General features: G+C 42.0%; 1 protein-coding gene across 5 annotated transcripts in view; it reads left to right on the top strand.

Annotated features, from left to right (window-relative positions):
- Ttc7b (tetratricopeptide repeat domain 7B) overlaps positions 1–21,147 on the top strand; it is a 218,646-nt gene that overhangs the window by 117,537 nt on the left and 79,962 nt on the right. For all 5 annotated transcript variants that reach the window (XM_005390284.1, XM_013517240.1, XM_013517239.1 and 2 more), the window contains 3 exons: positions 1,927–1,984; positions 7,326–7,398; positions 10,076–10,236. In XM_005390284.1, the coding sequence (XP_005390341.1) occupies positions 1,927–1,984; positions 7,326–7,398; positions 10,076–10,236 (292 nt within the window). The remainder of the gene's footprint in view (positions 1–1,926; positions 1,985–7,325; positions 7,399–10,075; positions 10,237–21,147) is intronic.

Raw genomic sequence — 21,147 nt, 5'->3', positions numbered from 1 at the left:
GTCTTAGGAGGCGGTGGAAGTGGGGTCATTCAGGCACACTGTCCTGTGGGGCCCTTGTGCTGCTGTCCCCTTTGCTTGGACTTGGGCGGGAGGAGGAAGGCCTCGTTCACAGGTGCATGGGCTGTTGGTGCCAGGGGTTCCTAGCTGGCAGGCGCAGGGCATCTACTGTGAGGGGCAAGATGAACAGGGCCTTGAGATGGTTTGCCCAACCCAGCCTTGCACCTGCTCTGGCCCAGTCTTGGGTCTAGGCCAGAAATGGGTAAAAGGACGTTAGATCGTAGGTACAGGATCGTGGGAGAGTTCAGGACCACACAGTCCCAGGAACCATCCCTTGACTGGTCAGGAATTGGCCCTTTTTCCATTCCATTTCCATTTCCGTAAAAATGGCCATTTTTCATTTAATTCACAGATATGTATACATGCAGTGCAATGGCTCACCAAGTATCCATGGCTCTCAGAAGCAGTAATTTATATATTTTAGGTATACTTACAGTTTTGGTGGATGGGCTTCTGGCTTTAAAAATACCTGAATTATGGTTTTTCTAATTAGCAAACTTTTTGATATGTTTGCAGAAAATGTAAATTGTTATCCTTTTCTGATCGTTATTCTTTTAACATTAGATTAAATGTAGCAAGTGCAAAAAAAACCCTTCAGAAATAAATATGTAACTTAACGAAGTAGCCTAAGGCAAAATGCCCTTGTAGCCACCACCCTGCTCAGGAGGTAGAACCTTGTTGGCCACCTGGGGAGCCCACCACATGCCCCCTGCCAGTCACCACCCCTACTCTGTTAAGAGGAAATCATATTCTGACTGTGAGTATTCACTTCCCAATTACCCAACATCCTCCTGTTCTCTGCCCTGACATATCAACAACCCTGGGGGAGTTTGCATATCAGTTACTTTTCAGTAATGGACATTTGACTAATTTTCCATATATATTTATGGCATACTGGCCGCACTCAGCACATTGCTCCAGATACAGTAGACTTTCAGTGAAGAGTAAATGTAGAACCGTAGAGATACCCGTGTAAATTCTTAGTTCAGACTCTCCCCCTGTAACTCTGAGAGCCCCTGGACCCTGTTGGGCCTCCTGTTGCATTTAGGTTCAGGTGTGTCTCCCTGGGGTTCTCCGTATCTCAGTGGCTGCTCTAAGGTAGCCCCGTGCCATAGCCACAGGCAGCCCTCCGGCCCTGCTGTCTGTGGGGCAGCCTAAGGGCCTCCCACAGTTCCCACCATAAACCCTTCCGCAGAACTTGTATTCTTGTCCCAGTAAAAAGGACCTTTTTTTGTTCATGGACAGGCCTAAAGGGAGCCATTTCTCCCATGCTCTACACAGGAAAGTGTTGATTCACACAGATGGCCCACACTTCGGACCCAGTCTGCCTATATCAGTGTTGGGTGTGGCGCTCCACCCCCTGTGTTCACATCAAAGCATTTGAGAAGCTGGCCGTTTCCCAGTGTGAATTAGCCCACTTTTTCATAGCACTGAGCTAGTGCCCTTGGTCTCAGTTCATTGTTCCCTGTGGCAGAAGGACTTGTGAGGGCCGACTGATCTAACACCACTGGTGCTTGTACCATCCTAGAAAAGCCAGTCTGTAGTTACATGCCTGTACTTGGGTCAACCGATGGACTCCTTCTGCAGTTCCCAACTGCTCTTTGGAAATGGACTCCATGTATCTGGCATTACCAAGAGTCACCATGCAACAGACACTGTTGGCCTGGCCCTGTTCCATAGCCATGTACCCTGCATGCTAGTACCTTCAGGGTGGGACTGGCTCCATGTCCTGTCTCGGTGCCTGATGCAGTGGGCACTTGGGGACTGTTGCTTTCGATCTGGGTGAATGTATGATCCTTGTCATGCATTTTGTATTGTCAAAACCTCCTGGATCTCCCATGCCACTCACTAACTGAACCCTTTCCTTAGCTTCTTTGCGAGGGATGCAAGAGGTCCTGCAGAGGAAAGCTCTTCTTGCATTTCAGAGGTGAGTGGAAGTTCATCTTTTCACTCGGCTGTGCATAATGACGGCTATACATAATGACACCAAAGAATGATAAATGTGAAAAGAAGGGCTGTTTCTAAAGATTATGTAAACAGCGTTTTACCCCGGGAGCCTCTCGTCCTGAGCAGTGAACATACAGTACTGAAAGGTGCTGCATCACTTGTTGCCCAGCAAAGCTGCATTCTTAATCTCCATTCCCGACGAAGTGACTTCACCTCAATAAAGAGGCACTTTCTATGTCTAGGGAGATGGTTTCTTTATTAAAAACATTTGTCATCATCTAGAAAAGGATCATTCTTTTCTGGCTTTTAAAAAAAATGTGTCAAGCCATGAGTTTTGATCTTATGAAATTAAAAATAAATAGACTAGATTTGAGGAAGTTTGTCAAATAGAGTGTTAAATCAGTCATCCCGGAGAGCCCCAGACCCCCGAGCCTGACCTTGCTCGGTAACACCTTGTGCTTGTCTCTGTACCATTTATGAACTCAGGACAGTGCCTTATAATTATTAAACACCCGAATGTCCCCATGCTCTTTCACACCTCTTAGACACCAGCAAGTCGTGGGACAAGCAGTAATAGCACTACAATAAAGACTGCGGTATGGGAGTCAAAGGAGTTGCAGTCCCATTGATTGATGTCAGTGTAGAATCAAGGTCTCCCGACTCACCCAACTTTTCTTACACCTACTATCCTACACCATCCTAATTGTACTGTTATTGCAACTATAATAAATCACTAAAAAGAAATTAGTACCTGAAAGTATAGCCCTGTGATGTGAATCTAAAAGTAGAACTAATCCTGTCACCTTAAATACATCTGAGTTACATTGACTTCATGGGCTTGTATTCAAAACTAGTAACTTACCTGAAAATTTCATGAGGCCCTCCCACACACTCCTCCCTGCATTTGATCTAGATCCTTCCTCAGAGCCAGGGTTGCCTACGGATCTGTCATGACATCACATGCTTTTTTCCATGAAGCCATTACCATTTGGTTTCGGTTAGCCTGAAACATTTCCATTTTGTTTCTTTCTGTTCCCTAGCAGCTTGTCAATAGCTCCTTCACTTTGCAGTCCCAGCCTAGTCAATGACAAAAAGTACCAGTTGACATCTGCAAACAGATCTCCTGTCTCTGTACTAAGCTTTTGTTGGTGTTCTTCGGCACGGAGTGTGGAAAGCATTTCCATTTCAAATGATTTTGAGTTTTAAATTCCCCAGTCCTACTTTGTAAAACCCACACATGGATGCCTAAGAAAGTGGCCATTACATCTGTTTCACTTTCCTTAAACCAGCACCTCTTCCTGGGTCTCTAAAAACAACCACGGCGGTGGTCGGCCTGGAGCTGCCTGTGGAACTCCGCATTGCATAACAGTTGTTCTGCTGGCCCAAATTCATTTTTGTTCCTTTCCTGCTCAGGTTTTAATTCAAAAATTTTTTAAATATTACTGCCTATAGGAACAGAGAGTAATAAAATCCCACTTACCCGACTGTGTTGCAGAAACCTAACCTCAATTATTTATGTGAAATATAGAATGTTTTCCAAAGAAATGAAATTATTTTGGTTCAGGTACACTTTGACTATTTAGTGAATATAGGCCCAACAGAAATCTTTAAGGGGAAGATGGTAAGCAAAGAAGAATAATGTGTATTACTTTTTAAATGTAAACAGATAATTCAAAACCACTTAGGTAAGAGGCAATTTTTCTACTGTATCTTTTTTATTATATTCTCCCTTACAGTTGTGTTTCCATTATTGTTTTGCATTTTTTTTAAAAAGAAAATGCAGCTCAAAATGGCATGAGGTTGCAGATATCACATGTGAAAATTAGCTCTTAATTATGACTAGAACCAAATTTCAGAAAGACTTGCTGTCTAGGGGATTCAAACAGGTGATTTTTGACGATACCCAAGTCGTATGCCTGCACCCTGAGACTGAGGGTGCCAGCTCTCTTAAGTGCATGGCTTAAACCAAGCGACTCAACCGGTTCATCTGTGCTGTAGAAAAGTTGAGAGAAGAAAACCGTAATGTTTGCAGCATTACGAGGTGTAGCTTCTGTGGGCTTTCATGTCCTACTGAGAAAAGCAACGCTGAAGACAGAGTATATTTCAGTGCATTGACCCCTGGATGCAGAAAGCCAGAGCTGCTTCCAGAGAAAGAGGAGACATGGTGTCTTTTGTGTTTGTCACTCAGCATGGCACCGGCCACACAGTCTTTATTTTTTCTCTCTCTCTGCTAGCTTGAGTTTAAATGTGGCATATTTCATGTGTGTAGGATGGCCAACCGTCTCGATTCCTTGGGGACCGAACCATTTCTCAAAATATGGGCCTTTTGGTGATAAAGCCAGGAAAGTCCTAGAACAAACCAAGTTGGCCACCATATGTGTATAACTAGTGGGAGATGCCTGAGTATAGGTCTAACCAGGTGTACATATATTTTCTTAAACTCAATATACTAATCCCATGTCCACTGTAATCAGGACAGAAGAATTGGCTACATAAGGCAGCATGGTGGTTTTATAAAGACCAGACCTTGAAATCATGCATCATCCATCCATCCCACCTCTGACTCTACCTCTTTTTCTGGGTGTTCTTAGGCAAAATGCTTAGTTGTAGATACTTCATAAATTGAAATTATTATCTTTATAAAGTATGTGCCGTATGAACCAGGGTCAAAACTGATCGGCCTTACCTATATTGTGGTCCAGCCCTAGAGGATGTTGGAGCTGGAATCTAGGAGAACACTAGGGTAGAACTCATGGCGTGGGGGGTAGGTCTGACCTGGAGGTCTGGGAGACCAGAGCTGTCGAACAGCAGCCTAGTGTGCCTGTCTGTGGGCACTGCGCCCACTGTATGTGATGATCATTTAGGGTCTCCCACTCTGTGGGGGTAGGGTAGGAGCGATCCTCAAGGAAAGGCACTCCTGTCAGGCTGGCGTAGGACCAGGCACCACAGTAGATACTGCATAATATGAATAGATGGGTAGATCAATGAGTAGGTGGGTGGAGGGGTGGCCTCTTTCTCATGGAAGATAAATTGATTTAATGAATGTGGAGGTGCTTCAGTAATGGCAGCCCTTGATGAGTATTCCTGGGATGAAATTTTTAGGTCTCTGGGTTTCTCTTAGCAGCCTGGCTAGTTCCTCTGAGTGGAAATGGGACTTATGGGGCTGCTCTAGATTCAGCAGGCTTACACCGGCATTGCTGGATGATTTCTGTCCAGCAGGTTACCAGAGAGCACACCAAAGGGCCTGCCCCAGAAAGCTTAACCACTGAGCTTGTTCCACCACTGAAGCAAGGGCTTTAGTCTACAGGAGAGCAACACCATGTACTTCTTCATGTTTTGTTTGGCATTCTCCTTATTGCTTTTTTGCTTCCATAGGCTAAGCTAGTCAGTTTAGTTCATTAGCCAAATTTTCAAAAGAAGGTATTTCAAACATGTGTGATTAAGTTGCTCCTGTTAAGAAATTTGGCGGTTGGATTTTTGTTATTAGCCAAGTTGGAATTCTTCAGGTGTTGCTCTACTACACCCCAGAAGTGTCAAGATTGCTAGCACTGGTTTGTTTCGCTCACAGTGCTGCGGCTGACAGTTCACAGTAGTTTAATGGGGGCACAGTAAGCGGTAGCTGCTTTGGCCAGAGCTATCATTATCCACACTCTGAATTCCCCAAACCACTACCAGGTCTTCGCTCAGCTAGTGTTGTGTGGAGGCAACTGTGATTTTCCTTCATTTGTGAAAAACATGAACTGTGCTGAGAAAATTATACCTTTGAGAAATTCTTTTTGAAGGCTGTGGAAACCTGGCCTTATTATTTTGCAAAGAAGATGAGATCAAATAAATCATTCTAAATCATTGAAAATCTCTTCACAGTTGATTTTGTAATCATTTCTCCTGAATAATTGGGAGAAACAGAAGCCATGGCATTTCAGTCTCACTTACGAACACCAAACAGGGAAAATCTCTCATGTATGAACACATGAAAAACCAATACTTGTAAAATAAAAGCTGGAATGTGTGCAGTGGCCTCTAGTAGAAGTAAGACATTGTAAAGGGCAACAAGACAAGTTCTCAGCCTCTGCCTCTTAGACTCCACTGAGAAATGTCCAAAGGCCATGTCTTGAGGCCAGGATACTAGTGGGAGTTTGCTTTGCTCGTAAGATTATTGAAAAGACAGACCGGAAGCCCGCACGTGACCTACCACTTTTGCCCAAATGTGTGGGCTTGGAACAGTTTCTAGAGAGCACAATACCTAGGAGCCTTTTTTGTTCCTTTCCCTGTGGCAGACAGAGAGCTAATTAAAAGGCCTTATTTCTGTAGAAAGCCAGCCTTGGCAGGTTTGCCTTGGATGAATCCATAATGATCAGGTATTCTGTTTTCTCTTGAATTTGCTTTCTGCTGGTAGAAGATCCTCCTTTAATCACAGAATGTTGACAGAACGGTGTGATGGTTTGTTTACTATCCAGGCCCACCATTTTTAATTAGTCTGCTCCATGTCCCTTTTAAGGAAAGTATGAGTTTGTTTTTCTTTCCCTACCAGACTGTAAAATGCCAAACTAGGTCCTGTCACCGGCATATTTTGAGTTGCTCTTGGTGGAATACAGTTGACTTCCACATAAAAGCAAAAAAGATCACATTTGCAGTCAGGTGGCCATTACATCCTCTTCATGTCCCACGTCAAAGGCAGTTAATGACACCAAGCTCAGATGTCCTACCACATAACTTTACCCAGCACAATTATATGTATATGGACACAATTAGTAAATTGCATGGCATTTAGTAGAGCTTTAAAAGACTGAATAAGTATCTTTTTCCCCTTGAGTTCATGAAAAACTAAAACCTGATTTTATAAGCAAAGCTAGGTCTTTGATTTTCATATGATTTCTCTGAATTCCAGAAATTTGGATGAAGTAGCATTAAGGCCAAGCCAAACTTAACCAAAGCAAGCATCGCCTTGCCAAGTGCACACGTGGCTTTACTGTAAACAACTGCAACATGTGAACTTCTGCTGCTGCCCAGGGAAGCATCTGCTAGGGAGGTCAGACCTCAGAGCTATGGATTGTTTACCTCCGGGCACCTCTGCAAGACCTGGAAGTGTTGGCTGTCCTTTTAAATGTGCGGCAAAGCTCCTGTGTTATCCCTACGTACCGTGGTCAGAAGAAAACTGCTTCACATTGATTAATGGACAAGAGAGATGAACTTAATAAATCATTACATAGTCCAAACAAATATGTTGCCTTGGCAGAAAAATACAGATGTGAGGCAGACTTGTTTGATAAGGGAAGTAAAAGTGTCCTTTCCTATGCTAATGGCCATGAATGTTTTTTCAGGGCGCACAGCCTGTCACCTACAGATCACCAAGCAGCTTTCTACCTGGCTTTGCAGCTTGCAATCTCCAGACAGGTCAGTCTCCCTAATGTTCACCAAAATCAGTGCACACCCTGTGTTGAGACAGTTCCTTCGGCTCTTCAGTTTGAGGCAGTAACAACTTTTTCCTTTGCTTACGTGAAGCTGACATGGAGCCAGGCACTCTTCTAGAGGATGCTGACTCCTCCCAGAGAAGTTTGGTCTTCAGGAAGGAAAATTCCTCCCTGGAGTTCTGGTCCATTTGAATATCTACTGTGAAGACACGAGAGTTCTAGTCTCTGCTTTTGGAGATTAAATCTACAGGGTCTGCTTCTGGGGTCAGAGAGCGTGTGGGGTGCAGTACATGGCATATATCCTGAAGCTGGGAGTCATCAAAGAGCTTTTGTCCCTTGCTAAGAGAAATAAGGTCACAAAGCCCAAGCTGAGCTGCATGGTAGGTAGTCACTAGTTGGGTCCTTGTTGTCTTAACATGTGTCTAAAGATACATGTTATTGACAGGAAGATGCCAGCAGGTATGAACAAAAGATACTGAGTCCTTTAAGATGTGTGGAAGCTTGGAACAATTACATACAGTGGCTATTTGTGGTAGGAGACTCACTGTTCTCCTTGCCAGAGAGGTAAGCTTTGTTGGCCTTCATCTTCCCAAAGGCAGCTTGAGCTGCCACTGACATTCTCATAGCCTTCCATCCCCTCCCAGCTGTTCTAAAGACTCCAGCCACATGCCTGCCTGCCCACCAGGTGCCAGACACTGGTGGTGACCCCAGCACATTCCTGAGTGCTGACTGGGAGGGTGAACCTAAGGTCAGCTCCCCAGACATGCCATTCCCCTGGCAGTCCCAGGCTGAGACATGCATCTGATTTCCCAGGTGGCTGGGCACAGTGCTGGGAAGTGGCTCCCATTGGCAACCTGGGCCTGAGGGTACCAAGATGCTGCTCCTGTTCACAGACCTCCCTTGGCACAGTATGGCTCCTAGCTGGGCTGATCAGGAGCTGCTGCTGCGGCTGCAGATGTGGACCAAGGACTGACCATCTGATCTTGCCCTCACCAGGAGCATAATCAGCCTCCTTTGCAGACCCTCCTTCCGCCACACCCTGTATTGTTCCTCTTGCTCAGAATTGGTCTTTCTCACTGGATTTAGGTTTCCAGGAGGACAGGACCCCATGTCTGTCATCAACATTGTTGCTTTACCCTGGTATTTGGCATACTGTATGACACCCATTGAGACTCACTAAATGAAGGAGCCAGAATTGGATCCCCCTCAAATCAGCCATTCCCTAAGAAGATCATTTTGAACCTGTACCAGCTTTTCCCTGATTGCGCCAGGCATCCCTGCAAATCAGCGCCATAGCACAGCCTGCCTTTGACCCTCACTATAATCCCAGGTTGGGTGCTATTCACACAGTAGGTTGTCACCTAGAGAGTAGATAAGTAAAGGGAACCTGGTAGGTACAGCTGAAGGCTTATAGCAGACTCTCACTGAGTGTTTCCCAGCTGCTGGGGGAGAGAGGTTGTGACCCTCCTAGCTTTAGAGCCAGTGGCCCTTGAACAGGAGGACAGGATGGAGATGAATCAGATCTGGAGTCTCTCATCTTAGTCACTCCAGTGGCCGGATAACCTGCTCCAGTCATGTCACCTCCCTGGACTTCACCTTCCTCCCTGTAAATGAAAGACTCAGCTCATCTCCCTTCCGCCTGTGACAGCCTTGGTTCCCTGATTCCAAGAGAAAAGCCTCCATAAGCAGCTTCTGTAATCTAAATTCATGAATAATGGAAGGTTTGGGAGGAAGCAGGTGAGCTGAGAAGATGGCCCTTCGGGACTGGCGATGGAGGCCACACAGAGAGCTGCAGAAGAACGCTTCTGCCCCCTGTTCTGTTTTGAAATCTGGCTTCAGGTTCTTGTTGCCCCTCATTATTGTTAAACCTGCATAGAATCCAGGGTGTTAAAACCCCGACACGTGTGCATTTTACCTACCCGGTGCTTGGGTTGTTTTGAAGAGTGCCTTGGGCAGCTGTTGCACTCACAGGTTCAGATCATGCGGGGTCCTGCTTGAATATGGATACATCTGCTTTGTTTGTGGCGCTGCATTTTGTCTTCTTGGATCCAGTTTTTTTAGCTGCCATTGGGAAAGGAGTGGGGTGTTGTCTGTTTGTTTGTTTGCCTATTTCCTTGATGTCCAGTGGACATCCAGACATCTAATCATTTGGAAAGCTCTGCTAAAGGTTTATGACTTATTAAGTACTTTCATTTCAGTAATACTTTAAAAAATGAGAACAGTTCAGCTAAGGCAGTTTAATTCCACTAAAAACCCTTGGCAATTTGTATGTGTCTCCATTTACAGTGAAATCATCTTGGACATAATCAAAGGTAGATCAGTTTTGTGGGGGAAAAACTGAGTGTTTATTTAGGGAGACATAAATGATCCAATATTGGCTGCTATATGGAGGGACAGGGCCTCTCGATGCCCTCGCCTGTCCAACAATTGCACAAAGAGGGCATCTGTTTTCATGTTTGTGGTTAATACCCTGGGGCCGACACGTAGACTTGGCTTACAGTGTGAGTGTGGCACAATGTGAAATAGCTCTTGATATTCACAGAGAACCAGATATTGCAATGACAACTTCTGTGCGTGTGCATGGGGTGTATGTGCATGCGTGTGTGCATGTGTGTGTGTGTACGTGCTTAAACCCTGTTTTTGGCTTTGTTTTAAACCAGATACCAGAGGCCCTAGGCTATGTCCGCCAAGCTCTTCAGCTTCAAGGTGATGATGCCAACTCCCTGCACCTCCTTGCCCTCTTACTGTCCGCACAAAAGCACTACCATGACGCGCTCAACATCATTGACATGGCCCTGAGCGAATATCCAGAAAACTTCATGTAAGTGATCCCATGTTTTTGTTTTTCCCTATACAGAAATTACTAAATGTACTTCCCCTCCTCCATCTAATGGAAGTCCTTCATGGAATCCTGGGGTTAAATAATGTAAACTCTCCTTTACTCTTGTTTTCTTGTGATACTTACAGACAAACTTGATCCACTGTGTCATCCTAACATAATGTTGGGTCATCCATGTTCAGATCAACTACTTGATCCGTTCTTTCCCGATGTGCACCCCAAGGACATAGGATTGTCACCCACTAGTATGGATCCTTGCTTTAGGAGAAATGGAAGTTAAAACATAAATTTACAAAAGGCGCAAAAACCTTCATTGGAAAGTTAGATGGGAAGATAGGAAACCCAATGTTTACACTAATAGGAGATTCAAAATGAATTGCTTTGCTTAGGTAGCTGGAGAGGACACACACCGAAACAGGGATTCAGACTGGTCCACCTGCAAAGGCAGGAAGCCAGCTTTCAAGAATTAGCTGGTGGGCTGGGGTCTGATTAATCATTATCTCAGTTCTGGTGTCTAGCTCTGGAATCCTCACAGCTGCAGGGTGGTTCCATTTCTACAAAAAGATTATCTCTGTCTATGGTGATCTCAGTCATGTAGGGCTACACCATTCCTGCAGTCCAGGTGATCAGAGGTTTATAAGCTAGAGACCTCTGGGTCCCTGTAAACCTCTTATCTTGATGTCTTCACTCTTGAAGTGGCTAAAGTCATGTAAATTCAGGGCTAAGCAACCTGGTCCAGCCAGCTCCTGCACAGACACTCCCTGAATGATCCCCATACCCCTATGCAGAGCTGAGAAGAGATTTGACCCAATGTTTACACTAATAGGAGATTCAAAATGAATTGCTTTGTTCTGCTTTTGGTTACAAATTGGGCGTCTGTTGACTCAGGGTTCATAGCAAAAATGTCTGTTAAAACCCTGACTGTCCCAGAAGACTCAAATCATGCTTTTAATGTGTAGCAGGTAAGGACTCAGGATTCTGCCTGTTGTTCCCCATTCCTGTGTTGCCTCCTGGCTTGTGTCCTAAATGCATCAGTATGATTTTAGATGGGTTGTAGGTGGGTTAATAGTTATACATTTTTACATTGTTATACGTTTTTAAATGTACATTAGAAAAACAAGGTATATAAAAGTGTGAGTTCATGAAAATTACTGCTCAGGGAAAGACTAAGCCTTTTTAATCAATTGAAAGAAAAATATTAATACTGATACTAAAAATACAGTGGTACCTCAGTCCGTGAATGCTTTTGTTGGCAAACAGTTTGGTTCACCAATGAAAGTGTTTGGCAAAATTTTGTTTTTGTTTGCAAACTCTGCATTGGGTGACAAACAAGGCCGAGGCCATTTTTCCCACACAAATATGAATGTGTCATCTTTTCCAAAATTGTGGAACAAATTAAGTTCATTAACTAAGATACCACTGTACTTGGATATGGCAGGATTTCTTTTAAACTCCAGTGAATGTGGGCAGCTTTGCCTTGCAACTTGTTTGTCTTGTGTTACCAAGGGTTCCCACCAGCTCTGGGTGATTATTCTATTTTAGGCAAGTTTGATCAAGCTAGCATACCTCTTTGAGCATTGGTTTTATTCTCTAGGAAATGGAATTCCTTAAATAAGTTAATCAATATTTATACATACCCTAAGAATTACCATTATAGACTGTCATATGCTTGAATTGTGTAATTATCTTCTCATCTTTCTTCTGAGTCACCTTTTTATCGAACCCATGACTTTGGGATCCACTGAATGGTGAGGCTTTGTGGAGAAGAACATTGTCTTTTGGGCTACTGGGTTACCATTTTATCCTCACTGGTGGTTGCTTAGTAACCAGTACATAGTGGCCAGAAATAGTAAACACTCCTGCAGGCTGAAAGGTTCTAGTTGTCTGCCTGGCTGCAGAGCTAGTCACGGGGGCTGGGGAGACCGTCCTGGTGGGCTTTCTTAACTTTCAGAAGAAAGTGCAGTGGCAAACTTTTAAGTGGGTCAGCTTTAGCTTCATTTCTCTGGCGCATCACCACACTGTGTTTTAATCAATGCCTTTCAGCAGCTGTCCTTGGAAAATTGGTTCACACATTTTCATTACAAACATTTCTTTGTCTTCAAGTGAAAAGGGCATTTCTTGTCCCCCCCATCGAGAGAATTCTTGCTATAATCCAGGAAACCTCTGACTGCGGATTTCTTTTGTAGGGTCAGCTGTTGATGCCGAGTGAATTAGAGAGCTTGGCTGCAGTGTTTTTCTTCTTGCATATCTCAGACTTGCCCCTTTGCACACCAGTATATTTCTGGGTTTTATCCCAAGAGGTTTAGCTCATGGAGCCCAAAAATGATTAAAAAACATTTGGTCATTTATCTATCCTGATAGAGTACAGCCTGATACAACTGAACTCAGCTACTCTCCTGAGTCTTCGTAGAGTGCCATGCCCTGCTTTCCACCCCAGCACACGCGTGCATGGCTGCATGCACATGCACACCCCTGTCTGCTAGAGATTAGATCCAGCATGTGGTTCCCGCTTCCACAGCCAAGGGTACCATCCAAGAGGAGGCTTATTAAACTAATAGCCGTGCCACACAGTAAGCAGTAAACAGTGGTGGCCAATATGGTAATGCCCTCAAGTGACAGCAGCTGACAGCCTTTTCAAGTAGTAGAAACAAGGAACAGCAGTGGAGATATTTGAGGAATGCAAGCCTGTTATTTTAATGTTAAGCTGTAAGCTGGAAAAAGCAAAGCATATGGCAGCAGGTCTGAGAGCAGCCGATGACTTGTTTGCTTTTAAAATATTTGTATTTCTTCCTTTGTGATGGGAAACTTCTTCCCAGGAATACTTACTAAAAGTTGAGGCCAGATGTAGTCCATGCACCCACTGGTTTCCTCCTAACCTGGGTAAAACATTTCAACACCAACCTAAACAAGATTGAGTGGGCACTGGTCCCAAACACCATGCAGTTTTATCTGTTTGTTTGTGACAAGCTTGTCCCCAGCAGAACTACAGACTCCCTGAGTGCTTCAGGTCTCTGGTATTCACCAGCCACACCTACCACAGCCTGGGTCCAGTTGATGTTTCACCAGGGCTTGTTACATGGAAGGAAACCTTTTCCTAGTTATATAATGTCCACCTGCTGAACAGTTGCCAGATAGCACAGCTGAACATCCTCACAGGAGCAGCTGGTCTTTCCACTGCTGCCTGTCTCCATTTGTCTGTTTCCTGTTGCTATAACAAAGCGTCTGAGGCTGGGTCAGCATTTGTAAGGAAAAGGGATTTATTTAGCTCACATCAGGAGGTTCAAAGCATGGCACCAGCTTCTACTCCGCTCTGGGGAGGCCCCCTTGGCTACATCTCAGCAGGGCAGATGGCATCCTGGTAGGGGCACATGGGAGAGGAGGAGGTCACATGGTGATAAGACAGGAAACCAGGGAGCCAAGCGGGGCCAACTTTGTCCTTTTATAACAACTCATTCTCGTAGGACCCTACTAGAGTCCCAAGAGAATCAAGCCAATCACTTCCATGGGCAACACCCCAGGTGACAAAGTTACCTTGCACTGGGCACCACCTTTTAAAGGTTCCATCACTTCCCAGCATCACAACCTGGAGTACCATGTCTCCAACACATGAACCGGTAGGGGTGAAACTCAAACCATATCCAAATCGTGCAATTCCTGCTCTGGTTTAGATGAGTTTTACCCAAAGGCCTGTGTGGTAAAAGGTCTGGTTTCCAGGGTGGTGCTGTGGCCAAGTGGCAGGTCTTAGGTCATTTGAGGCATGCCCCCAAGTGGGACCCCAGCTTGTCCTCCTACCTTTTTTCCTTCCTGGCTTATGAAGTGAACAGTTTGCTCTGCAGTGAGCTCCGACCACGGCAAGCTGCCCTTGTCAGAGGCCCAAAGCAATGGGGCCACTCGATCTTGGGCTAGAACCTCTGGAACCGTGGGCCAGAACCAGCCTTTTCTCTTTACAAGTTAATTACATCAACTGTTTCCTTGCAGTCATGAAAGCTTCCTAATATATGTCACCACGAAATGATAAAATCTGGTATTTAAGTACTTGGACTGAGCTTAACAGGGAATAAAAAGCCGTAAGCTAAGAGGCACCATCTCGGTCATTTTGTCACTCCCTGCAGAACTGGGGTGAAACAATAGACTCAGCAGTTGGGAAGAACTTCTTAACTCTTGGAATTGTGAAACCAGGAATCCTTTTACAGGAATCTAGAACTAAGCTCACTACCCTGGAGAAGCAACCTTTTTTGGGGTGTTACAGGGTTCTGCATAGAAGGGGAATGTGGATCTTGTAATAGTTAAAGACTTGGATAAGAGTTAGATAAACATGGTTTAAGACCGTATATCCTCTGCTTTTGAGTAAGTCACCTAATCTCTCTGCCTCATTTCCTCATTAATAAAGTACCCATCTCAGAGAGTTATTATAAGAATTTATTTAGCTAGTGTATTTAAGGCATCTATATGTGATAATCCTGCAATAATTGGTAGGAATTCATATTCTTATTCCCACTACTATTACTGTAGTGTTTTCAAATATGATGTTTTGGAATCTTTTAATATTATTACTAAATAGAATAGAAGCAAGAGTATATTTATTAAATGTACTTATACACATATATACACATTTCTCAGCTTAAGAAAAGGAACACAGCGTTGCCTATGAATTGCATGTGTATACAGTGGCGCCTCAGTTCATGAATGCCTTTGTTTGCAAACAGAAGTGTTTGGCAAATTTTGTTTTTGTTTACAAACTCTGCGTCAGGCGTCAAACACAACCAGGGCCACCTCTCCCACAAATATGTCCATCTTTCCAAAATCATAGAACAAATTAAGTTCATGAACCGAGGTACCACAGTGCTTATTTACATACATACACATGTACATGCAAATGTATTTCCTGGGTGTATGAATTTCCTGTGTAATATTGCCTACGAATTTTCTCCCTATCCAGCCCTTTTGCCTTTCACCTGACAGGTTAAGCACCGTCCTGTAATCCGTGTCGATCATTCTCTTGTGTTTCCATGCCGTGCGTGTGGGTTTTATTTAGCTTCTTAATTTTTTGTGGTGCTGGCCGTTGAACTCAGGCTCATGCTGTGACTCACAGCAGTCCTGCTGCTGCGCTCGTACTGCTGAGTCACACCCCAGCACCCCCGAAGCATGTATGTCTGTACTCTTCAACAATAAAAAATTGTAGTTTTGCATATTTTAAATTTTTTAAAAAATGAAATCATACTAAATATATCCTTATACAGTACTACTTGCTTTCATTGCTTAAAATTGTGTTCCGGAGGTTCGTCCTTTTTGCGTGCAACATAATTCATTCATTTACCCTAAGGAATAGTATTTTATTGTATAAATAAGATTCATTTATCCAGCCTACTGTAAAAGATAATGTGGATTTTTTTTTCAGCTTGAGGCTATTATGAACACTACTGCTATAAATATTTTTGTATAGGCTTCAAAGGTTTCCTTAAGTGTATACTTAGGAGTGAAACTGTTAGGTCATAGGATGTGTGTATCCTCAGCTTTACCAAATAATTGCAAAATGTTTTCCCAAAGCAGCTGTCCAGCTCACACTCCCACCAGCAGTACTGAGACCCTGTGGCTGCATACACTGGTACTGTGTTGCCAGACTTCTCATTTGTTGTTTGTTTGAGAGAGGGTCTCACCATGTAGTCCAGGCTGGCTTTGAACTCACTATATAGCCCAGGCTGGCCACGAATTTGGGGTGATCCTGCAGCCTCAGCCTCCCAAGTGCTGAGATTACAGGTGTGCGCCACCACGCCTGGCTGACTCCTTACATTTGCTGACACGGTGGCTAATGCCATCACAGTGTGAGTTAAGTTGCATGTTCCTCGTTACTAATGCGCTTGCCCCTGTTTTCATTTGCTTACTGCTCATTTCACTTTTTGGTGGAGCATATGTAGAAGCCTTTTCTTATTGAATCGTCTTTTCCTTGCTAATTTGTAGGGTCCCTTTATATATTATAGTCAGGTATTATTTTATCAGTTCTGTGTGTTGCAAAAATCTCCCAAGCTGTGGTTTGTTTGTCTTTGCTTTCTGTTAACTGTGCCTTTTGATGCGCAGAATTTTTAAATTTTAAAGCAGTTGAATTTACCACTCATTTCCTTGATGAGCCGTACTTTCAGGGTCTAGTTTAAGAAACCTTCCCCTCCTCCACGATCATGAGGACAGACTTCTAAAGCTGTCTTGGGTTATCTTTCACACTGAAATCTAGGAGTCCATCTGGGGTTGATTGTTGATGATGAGTATATGCTCTGAGGGGTCCAGTGTAACTTTGTCCTATAGGATAGCTAATTGTCCCAGCAATGCATAGTGAAAAGATTCTCTTCTCTGTTGTTCTGCAGTGCCACCTTTGTTATAAATCTAGTGTCCATTTGAGGTTCTAAGCTGTTCCCAAGTCTTCTCTTTCATCCCACTGGTCAGTTTGTGCAGCTCCATGTGACTGCCACTTTGGTCATTCCCACAGCTGTAGCAGATGTGAGATAGATCACCTTGTGCCTTGTGCTTCAAAGAGCCCAGGCATGCGTAGGCCTTTCACACACATTTTCAAATCATCTTGTCAGGTTCCACAAAAAAAAAAAAACAAACAACTCTTGAAATTTGAAATTTGACAATTGGAATTATACTTCATCTAATAGCTCAGTTTGGGGAGAATTATAAATTTGTGACAGTAGATTTTCTAATTCCTGACCATTTTACTTCTCTATTTATTTAGGTTTTAAAAAATATTTTTGTGAAGTTGTATAATTTTCTTCATAAAGATTTGCCCGTATTGGAGTTGGCAGATGTAGCTTAGTGATAGAGCACTTGGCTGTAAGACTCTGGATTTGATTCCCAGAATTACAAAATAATAATAGTAAAATAAAATGAATTTTACTAGATCTATTCCTTGCTATGTGAAAAAAATTTCACGCTTTTGTGTACAGATTGTGCATACAAAATGTTTTTAATCCAATTTAAACTACGTGCTTGTTGTTAGTATATAGAATGCCAGCTGATTTTTGTACATTCTTTTGACCCAGCTAAATTCTTAATTCAAATAATTTGTGTATCAGTTAGTTTGAGCCAGATGTGGTTGCGCACACCTATAATCCCAGCACTCGGAAGGCTGAGGCAGGAGAATTGCCATGAGTTCGAGGCCAGCCTGAACTACATAGCAAGACCCTGTCTCAAAAAACAAAAAGTTAGTGTGGAATTTCTACATAGATAATTAATTTTATCTGAAGTAATTAAAATGCAGTTTCCTCTTCTCTAATCCTTCAATTTAAAATATTTGAAAATCGCTCCTTAAGTAACTGAGAATACTAAAATTTATTACTGAGGAAGTGTATTTGTGCTTTTTGTTTATGTATTTGTATGCTTTTATTTGTAGTTCTTTTAAAATATTTTTATTAGTTCTTATTAATTGTATTAAACATTGGATTTCAGTCTGTTGTTTTCTTAATGGATATAGCCTTTTATCATATATTCATCTCCCTATTATCCTCCTGCCCACCCTGCCTTATTCTTTATCTAATGTTAGCGTCTCTCTACTTTCATCGTATCTTTGTTATCTTTTAGATTCCATATATTAAGGGAAATACGTGGTATTTTTTCTGAGTCTAACTTATTTTGCTTAACATGGTGATCCCAGTTCTATCCATTTTCCTGCAAAAGACATAATTTCATTCTTTTTTTATAGCTAAATAATATTGCCTTATGTTTATATACCACATTTTCTTTATTGGAACGTGTTTCCATATCTTAGCTATTGTGAATTGTGCTACAATAAACATGGGTATGCAGGTATCCCTATAGTATGCTGGCTTTAATTCCTATACTTGGGTGTGGTATAACTGGGTCACATGGTAGTTCTGTTTTTAGCTTTTTGAGGAAACTCCAATTGATTTCCATGATGGCTGTAGTAATTTACATTCCTACCAGCGATTTAGAAGGGTTCCTTTTTCCCTGCATTTTTGCTATCATTGATTATTTTTTTGTTATCGGGGATAGCTACTCTAACTTGAATGAGATTGTGTGTCAGTTTAGTTTTGATTTGCATTTCTCTAATGGTTAAAGATTTTGAACATTTTTCAGTATACTTATTGACCGTTTATACTTCTTTTGACAATTGTCTATTCAATTCTGTAGTCAGGGTTCAATTTTGTGGTCAGGGTTTGCAAGGGAATAGATTTACTACGGGACACATAATTTATAGGATTATTTTATAATATTCATCCAAGAAGTCAAATGCAGAAGGGTGCATGAAATCTGTCCATACACTAGAGATCCAAAGAATCCATCTGAGGGCCTGGATCCCATGGCAGTGTCTGCCACGAATCCAGCTGGAGGCCTAGAGCCCATGACAATGTCTCATGCAAGTCTGTATCAAGGACATGCACTGGGAAGGCCCAAAGGCCAGTGATGGAGGCCAGAAAATCTGCACCAGAGGGGTGAAAGATCTGTGCCAGCAGGCTGAGGGATCTGCTCTGGAGCCAGGAAGTGACCCTCAAGGTAAGACCACAGCTCCCCCTAAGAGAACTGCAGCCATCCTCAGCGACAGCAAGGACTTGAGCTCCTCTGACAGTGAGAACAGCTGAGTTCATATCAGGAAAACCAGCATGACAAGCTTCTCCAGGAGAATCAACAGCACACCATCTCTCCACCACCAGTTCTTCTTTTATGCTGTTGGCGACAATCCTCAGGTGGGCCTTCCACACCCAGAACCACACTGACTCAGTTCAGCTGGGTGTTCCACGTTGACCATTAGTTAATCCACCAAAAATTCCCTTGTCCATTTATTGATCAGGATGTGTGTTTTCTTGGTGTGTTTTGAGTTTTTTAAATAGTCTAACTATTAACCCTGTGTCAGAAAAGTAACTGCCAAAGATGTTCTCCCATTCTGTAGACTGTCTCTTTGCTCTGTTGCTTGTTTTGTTGTGCCGATACTTAAATCTGATGTCATCCCATTTGTTGATTCAAGCTATTGCTCCCCATGCTATTGGAGTCCTATTCAGGAAGTCTTTACTTTGCCTGTGTTTTCATGTTTCCCTGATGTTTCCTTCCAAGTTTCAGGTCTTTTACTAGGTGAATGATTTTGAACTGGTTTTAGTGCAGAATGAGAAATGGGGTCCAGCTTTAATCTTCTGTTTATGGATATCATTTTCTCAACACCATTGTAGGTTTTGGCCCCTTTGTCAAGAGTCAGATGGCTGTTGTTTGCATGGCTTTGTTTCTGCGACCTCTCTTCTATTCCATTGGTCTACCTATCAGTTTTTATGCCAGTCGTACTGGTTTTTTTATAGTGGCTTTGTAGTATAGTTTGAAGTCACATATTAGGATGCCTACAGCCTTGCTCTTTATGTTCACGATTACTTTGACTCTTCTGGGTCTTTTGTGTTCCATATAAATTACAGAATTTCATTTTCTAATTCTGTGAAGAATATCATTGGTGTTTTGATAGGGATTGCATTGAACCTGTAGATTGCTTTTGGTGATATGGTGTTTTAACAGTATAACTTCTGCCAGCATGCAAACATAGATGATCTTTCTATCTTCTCGTTTCTTCAATTTCTTCACTGTTCTGTAATTTTCATTGTAAAGGTCTTTCACCTCCTTAGTTGGGCTGATTCTTAGGTATCTTTTAAGCTATTATGAATGGAATTATTTTTCTGAATTTTTTTCTCAGCTAGTTTATTATTGGCGTATAGAAAAGCCACCAGTTTGTTTAATGTTAATTTTGTATCCTGGTCCTTCAGCTTTTTAAATTTGCCTTGCTATATAGTTAGGACTTCCAGTAAAGTGAAATAAAATTCTTTGGATGTTTTCCCATTAAGATCATGTTTGTTACAGATTTGTTTGTAGGTAGTATTTAAGAGATTAAGGAAATTTCTTTATCCTGGTCTTTATTAATCATGAATTAGTATTGAATTTTATCAAATGCTTTTTTCTGTATCTGTTCAGGTAATTGTGTGAGTTTACTCTTTTATTCTGAGAATAGTAATGGGTTATTTCAAATGCTAAACTAACCTTATATTCTTGGAATAAGCACAACTTGATTGAGATAAATTTTTTTATGGATTCATTTACAAATTTTTAAAAGAACTTTGCATTTATTCTCATTTGTGATATAGGCCTCCATTTTTCTTTGTCCTTATATCCTTGTCAGGTATTGACAACTTATAAGTTCAGCCAGCCTCATAAAATGATCTGGAAGAGCCTCTTTGTGTGTTAGAATTATCTGCATAATAATAGAATTATTTGTTCCTAGAATATTAGGCCTTGATGGAATTTACCAGTAAAACTATGTGGGGCTAATCTTTTTTCTATGGAAAGCTTGCTGCTTTTTCAAAATGATTATAGGATGTAAAAGTTGTCTACTTATGTATTAAACTATGTGTAATGTAGAAGCTATAATAAATATATTCTAAGGATTTATCCATTTCATCTAAATTTTAAATTTTATTAGCATAAAGTTTTTCCCATATGTTTTGTTTACTTTTTGTCATACAGTACAGTGGTTCAGTCTTCTTTTTTATTCTTAATATTATTTTGTGTTCCCTCTTTTCTTTTTCTTGGACAATCCTACCAGATAATTATGTTACATTGATTTTTCAAAGAACCAATAGCTTTTTATTGCCTCAATTGTATGTTTAGTTTCTCTTTCATGAATTTTTGTTATTTCCATGATTTTCTATCTCCTGCTTTGAGTTTGTTCTAGATGCTCAGTTCATTTTTTTTTCTGTTCTAATTTTCTTTTTTTTTTTTTTTTTTACTTTAAAGAAAAAAGAACAAAAACAAAGGCAAAAACTATAAAAATTATACAGAATTTCAAAACAAGATGATACGAAATCAACATTGGCTGTTGTATTACTTATTGTTATCTTCAAAGTAGTTGCTTAG

The sequence above is a fragment of the Chinchilla lanigera genome, unplaced genomic scaffold (assembly GCF_000276665.1).
Source record: "Chinchilla lanigera isolate Chin_1 unplaced genomic scaffold, ChiLan1.0 scaffold00037, whole genome shotgun sequence".
Taxonomy (NCBI): domain Eukaryota; kingdom Metazoa; phylum Chordata; class Mammalia; order Rodentia; family Chinchillidae; genus Chinchilla; species Chinchilla lanigera.
Note: the sequence above shows the minus strand (reverse complement) of the source record. Positions and strands in the feature narration are given on the sequence as shown.